The following is a 6542-nucleotide window of genomic DNA, read 5'->3' as shown; positions in this document are numbered from 1 at the left end:
AAGTGAATCATATGACATCCTCTTGGATCCATAGGTGGCATCTTAAAGGGATAGTTCAACCCAAAATGAAAATTCTGTCATTAATTACTCATCCTCACGTCGTTCCAAACCCATAAGACCTTCGTTCATCTTCGGGACACAAATGAAGATATTTCTGATGATTTTTGTACTCTAGTGAACACTCACTCAGGTGCGTTGTGTTGACATTCAAGTCTTCTAACGTGTGAACACAACACAAATGCGTTGTCATGCTCTCGTGAGCGCACAATGCAGATAATTTTCATAAATGCAGTAAAAAAATGTGGTTACACTTTACTTGAAGGGGTGTGCATAAGACTGATATGACACCTTCATAATCATGACATGACACCTACATAATCAAGACATGACACATGTCATGAATATGAAGGGTTTTTATGCATGTTTATGACAACTGTCATTAAGTGTCATTCGCTCAGTTATGTCATTTTTAATGCAAAGATGACATTGTTTGAGATGTATTTGTTATGGGCTATGGTTAGGGGTAAGGGTAGGGGTAGGGTTAGGTTAGGGTAAGGTCAATTAGGTAAATGTCATATTTGCATTAAAAATGACATAACTGAGCGAATGACACTTAATGACAGTTGTCATAAACATGCATAAAACCTTCATATTCATGACATGTGTCATGTCATGATTATGAAGGTGTCATGTCAGTCTTATGCACACCCCTTCAAGTAAAGTGTTACCAAAAATGTTAATGCAAACAAAGCACTCACTTCACATAATAAAACTGAGGTTAAACCACTGGAGTCACATGGAGTACTTTAACGATTTCTTTTCTACCATTCTGGGCTTTGAATGTGTAAGTTGTTTTGCTGCCTTGGAAAGCTCTTGGATTTCATCAAAAAGATCTTCATTTGTGTTCGGAAGAGGAACGAAGGTTACGGGTGTGAAACGACAACAGGGTGAGTAATTAATGACATAATTTTCATTTTGGGTGAACTATCCCATTAATTTGTTCATAGTTCCATCTTCCAACTAAAGAAAAAAATTAAAGGAGCTGTTTTTGTGCTCAGTGCCTCCCTTCGAACATAAGCCAATGGCAGTCGAGTATTAGTTGCACGGGGAGCGGAACTCGGACATCTTTAGGTTTCAGCGCCATAGAGAAACATTGGAAAATCGTAAGCTCTCATCGGTTTGATAATGTGTATATGCCACTGTTAGAAAACACTCTCTGTTTTGAGAATGCCTTACCCCTCCTTTCTCACTCTTTCTCTCTCCTTCTCTGAATCACCCCTCCTCTATCTGCTCTCTCTCTCTCTTGTATGGTGTTTGAATGTCTCTTACTCAATATTCAAGGTAAAGGAGTTTGTGCTGATTTATAAGGGGGGTTCAGCCTCCGTCGCCAGGAAGTCTATTCCTTATATGGATATGTTTTTCTGTATATGTGGCAATTTTATACAAAACACATGTTCTTGGGAAAAACATCCTGTATGGGTATGTCCCCCTATCCTCATTGGTTAAGAGGGTAAAAACTCCCCTCGACATGCCTATATAAGATCTGTATTTCTGTGAATAAATTGAAGTATTTGAGAATACCATTTGAATGTGTGTTTTCTTACTTCCCGGCCGTATTTATACACTTGGAGAGACTGAGAAGATTTCACGGTGGCAAAGAGATATCGAGGGACCAAACTGTTATTTTATTAACAAATGAGGGCTCGTCCTTTCCGGGAATTTCTCAAAAAGACAGGTAAGAAACTTTTATTTTTCTTCCTGTCTGTAAGAGAAATTGAATTTATTCTCGTTTGCAATTTGATTGTGTCATATTTGGCATCAATCTGTTTTCCTCACATTTTATATGTGGGACGAAGAGTGAGAAGCTTTCCGTTTAACCTATCTATTTAAAAATAGAGTAGTAGTCCATGCTAACATACAAACCTAAACTGTTCTCACATCATGTACAGTGTAGGGCATTGGTCTCAAAACTAAATTCCTGGAGGGCCACAGCTCTGCACAGTTTAGCTCCAGCCCTAATAAAACACACCTGATCCAGCTAATCAAGGTCTTTGGGATCACTATAAACTTCCAAGCAGGTGTGATTTGGAGCTAAACTCTGCAGAGCTGTGGCCCTCCAGGAATTGAGTTTGAGACCACTGGTGTAGGGCAAAAACATAACACATAAACGAAGGTCTACATTTCAGTGCCTCTCCATATTAAACTGGTTAAGTGTAAATTAATTAAATTTTCAGTGTGGTACATGAACAGTGAACAGTGAATAGCTTATCCCTGACCTACTATATTTGCCAGAATCAGCTAAATATAACTGTTTAGCAGATTTAACTATTTAACTAGGGGAACAATCCAACCCTTTCCATTGACTTTGTATAGCGGGAAGCTGCCTCAAAAAAACAGAACAATGTCTAAAAGCTGCTATGTGACAAGGTGTACAGTAAACAAGCTAAAAAACCAAGAACTATGTTTTTATAAGATGTCGACCCCCAAAAAACGAGCAGGCCCGGACTGGCTATTGGGAGCACCGGGAGAATTCCCAGTGGCCTGGCAGCTGATTTGGCTCGCTGGACTGGGGGGGCAATCAGAAATTGTGGTAGGGCAGCACTTTCTAGGGTAATATATTCATAGTTTAAATTTGTGATGGCATGGAACTGAATGCATAATAGTTGGTACATCAGACACCACAGGTGCTAGAGGTACAATTAAAGAAATGGTCGCGTGCAAATCTTGAGTAAGCCTCCAACTAGTGCTGTCGGCTTTCCTCACAGGATTAATTTGTATGTTATAAGGCAGGGCTGCCCAATTACAGACAGCTGTGTTGGAGCAGGGCTGGAACTGAAGTCTGCAGGATGGTAGATCTCCAGGAACGGGGTTGGGCACGCCAGTTATAAGGCGATTGAGTTTTATTTGTGTCTGAGACACATTAAGCATAACTTCCTGTTTTACAGTGGGTGCAAATACACCGGAAGCATCTAGCTCTCTGACTTTAGTTTTTTTTTGTTCTTTTGAACACTGCATTTGCATGTGCATACTATGTGTTTGATTGTAGAAGTATGGCATAAAGGTTTGTACCTGAATGTCTTTCAGTTAAATAAATCCATCACATCCTGCTGTAATTCAGAAATGTGTTCTGTTTTATTTTAGCAGAAAAACATCAGCATCCATGCACTTTCACACTGATCACATGCATGTCTAATCAAAATAGCAAATTTTTTAATAATCAATTTCATGTTTTGGTTACACTTCATTCATTATTTTTTTGACACATACTAGAGTCTTTCTAGAGTCATCAACTACAAAAACAAAGTAAGCAAAGTAATTTCTTCACATGCTTTAAAGAATTAAAAGAAGCTGGAAACAATAGCTGGAAAATATCATTTTCATTTCACATTTATGTTGAGGACATGCTTATATTAAAACATTTCAGATGACGTTAGACAAATCTGAGAATTTATGTTCTGAAAAGAGTTTTGCTATTTTTAGGCTAATTTTTGTCCTTTTTGTTTTGCTGGACTTTGTTCACGACCAGTTTCACACCCATTCCCACTCCAGCTGCAACTCCAGCTCCGATTAAAACAGCAGGACCAGCAACAGCTACTTCTGTTATTCCCAGGATGACACCTCCTGTTACTGCTGCTCCCGTTCCTACAGCAGATCCAACCGCTAATGCCGCATCTTGTAGCTTTTTCAATTTCTCTTTTTTCTTAATCTTCTTTTGAGCTTCTTCAAACATCTTGTTAGTGTAATGTCTTCCTCCATTTTCCTGGGTCATTCTGTCAATCTTCTCCAGAAGCTCGGTGACTTGAGAGCGGTTCCTCATGTCGTTATTGTTGAATGCATGATATCTTCCACCACAGCTTTCTGTCAGTCTCTTCAGATGCTGGCATCTTGCTATATACTGCTGCAAAGATTTACCTTTCAGTTGCTCTGCTCTGGTGAACAGGATGATGGTGTGGTGCACAGCGTCTTCTCCGAAGTTCTGCTGAATCAGTTTCACTGTGTTCATCTCCTCCGCTGTGAATCTCGCATCCAGATTGATGACCAGCAGGAACGCATGAGGACCAGGAACAGACAGCTCAACACAAGTCTCCAAGTGTGTCTTCATGTCTTCTTTAGTCAGCGATCCACAAAACCCTGGCATATCAACCACATAGACTCTTCTTCCTCCTTCCTGCACAAAACCACTGCTGCATTGTGTTGTAACCCCCACAGGTGAGGCCTCAGACTCAAACACGTCCCGTCTCAGAATTGTGTTTCCTGTCGCACTCTTGCCTGTTCCAGTCTTCCCCACCAGAATAATCCTTATGCCATTGGTCTCTGCAAATCAAGAAATATAATTCAAACAGCATTTGTTTCCTAACAGGAGTCCTGAAACTTGACATAAATATGGTAAATATCTTTTTCCGTTAAGTTTACAGACATTTCCTTTATTACCCTAAAACACAACACAATGAAATGTGTGATTTAAAATACAGGTAGAATACCTGTGAAAAAATAATAAATAAAGCAATAAGTGTTGTTTTAAAATACAAATGAAATCAGCCAGATGACAATGGGGCAAATTCACTAAGAATAAACTGCACCGTTTATTACCTTGTTTATGTTGATTCGCTTCAGGAATTATGTAGATCAGGAGATTCACTGATATGTCTACTCCCAAGTGTTCTAATGTGTGAACACAACACATATGCGTTGTCATGCTCTCGTGAGTGCATAATGCAGATAATTTTCATAAATACAGTTAAATATTTTTTTATGCAAACAAAGCACTCACTTCACTTAATAAAACTAAGGTTAAACCACTGGAGTCACATGGAGTACTTTAACGATTTCTTTTCTACCATTCTGGGCTTTGAATGTGTAAGTTGTTTTGCTGCCTTGGAAAGCTCTTGGATTTCATCAAAAAGATCTTCATTTGTGTTCGGAAGAGGAACGAAGGTTACGGGTGTGAAACGACAACAGGGTGAGTAATTAATGACAGAATTTCCATATTGGGTGAACTATCCCATTAATTTGTCCATAGTTCCATCTTCCAACTAAAGAAAAAAATTAAAGGAGCTGTTTTTGTGCTCAGTGCCTCCCTTCGAACATAAGCCAATGGCAGTCGAGTATTAGTTGCACGGGGAGCGGAACTCGGACATCTTTAGGTTTCAGCGCCATAGAGAAACATTGGAAAATCGGAAGCTCTCATCGGTTTGATAATGTGTATATGCCACAAAAATATTAAAACTATGTGCCTGGGCTACTTGTAACACTGATCCTAGGTATCCTGAGAGGATAGGCAATGGGATTTTGAATGTATTTTATTATTCAGCGTTCATTTTCTGGTTGTCATGCTCTCATTAAGTTACCGTTTTCATCTGCTCAAGCAGAACGTTAATGTCATCTTGTGCTTCAGCAAGGTATTTCTGGCTAAAACTAGCTAACGTTAGTGTTAGTGAGTCCATGCTAACATACAAACCTAAACTGTTCTCACATCATGTACAGTGTAGGGCATTGGTCTCAAAACTCAATTCCTGGAGGGCCACAGCTCTGCACAGTTTAGCTCCAGCCCTAATAAAACACACCTGATCCAGCTAATCAAGGTCTTTGGGATCACTATAAACTTCCAAGCAGGTGTGATTTGGAGCTAAACTCTGCAGAGCTGTGGCCCTCCAGGAATTGAGTTTGAGACCACTGGTGTAGGGCAAAAACATAACACATAAACGAAGGTCTACATTTCAGTGCCTCTCCATATTAAACTGGTTAAGTGTAAATTAATTTAATTTTCAGTGTAGTACATGAACAGTGAATAGCGTATCCCTGACCTACTATATTTGCCAGAATCAGCTAAATATAACTATTTAGCAGATTTAACTATTTAACTAGGAGAACAATCCAACCTTCTCCATTGACTTTGTATAGCGGGAAGCTGCCTCAAAAAAACAGAACAATGTCTAAAAGCTGCTATGTGACAGGGTGTGCAGTAAACAAGCTAAAAAACCAAGAACTATGTTTTTATAAGATGTCGACCCCCAAAAAACGAGCAGGCCCAGACTGGCTATTGGGAGCACCGGGAGAATTCCCAGTGGCCTGGCAGCTGATTTGGTTCGCTGGACTGGGGGGGCAATCAGAAATTGTGGTAGGGCAGCACTTTCTAGGGTAATATATTCATATTTTACTGTTATTTACTAAATTTTCAGTCTTGCATTTTGTGTCTGTGTGAGTGCAGAAATGTTAAATATGTGTCCTCAGCTCAGGGATCACGGTCAATAGGCCGATTGACATCTCTTCTTCATCATAGTCCTAGAAACAGGAGTACAATATGACAGAAATAAGTAATTACATTTTAAGAGGTACATATTCAGGTTAAAAATTTGCAAACAAATTAATATCTGTGTATTATGTTTAGATATAAAGGTCTTTTCAAACTGGGCACAGCAGTGGATCCCAGAGATAAAAAAAAAGACATTCAATCTGTTGTACAAAAAGACAAAACAAACTGAACAGTATGCCAGCTATACAATAATCTATTCTGAAACTGCTGCTTTGACATTTGAAAAGTG

The 6542-nt window shown here is 39.2% G+C and overlaps 1 protein-coding gene across 1 annotated transcript; it reads right to left on the bottom strand.

Moving 5' to 3' along the window:
- Positions 1–3437: 3437 nt before the first annotated feature.
- On the bottom strand, positions 3438–4684 carry LOC107548691 (GTPase IMAP family member 7-like). The gene is made up of 2 exons (XM_016229478.1): positions 4591–4684; positions 3438–4314 (listed from the first exon to the last, which is right to left on the bottom strand). The coding sequence occupies exons 1-2, from the start codon at positions 4682–4684 to the stop codon at positions 3482–3484; spliced, it is 927 nt and encodes a 308-aa protein (XP_016084964.1). The 3' UTR covers positions 3438–3481.
- Between the last annotated feature and the right edge of the window lie 1858 nt (positions 4685–6542).

The sequence above is a fragment of the Sinocyclocheilus grahami genome, unplaced genomic scaffold, assembly GCF_001515645.1.
Source record: "Sinocyclocheilus grahami isolate Dianchi unplaced genomic scaffold, SAMN03320097.WGS_v1.1 scaffold353.1, whole genome shotgun sequence".
Classification (NCBI taxonomy): domain Eukaryota; kingdom Metazoa; phylum Chordata; class Actinopteri; order Cypriniformes; family Cyprinidae; genus Sinocyclocheilus; species Sinocyclocheilus grahami.
The sequence above is the reverse complement of the archived record's forward strand: the minus strand, read 5'-3'. Positions and strand labels throughout refer to the sequence as shown.

Coding starts and splice junctions, on each gene's coding strand:
- LOC107548691 (XM_016229478.1), bottom strand. CDS start 4,684: ATGTGTTGTGTTCACACATTAGAACACTTGGGAGTAGACATATCAGTG. Junction 4,315..4,590: donor AGCGAATCAACATAAACAAG/GTAATAAACGGT, acceptor CTTGATTTGCAG/AGACCAATGGCATAAGGATT.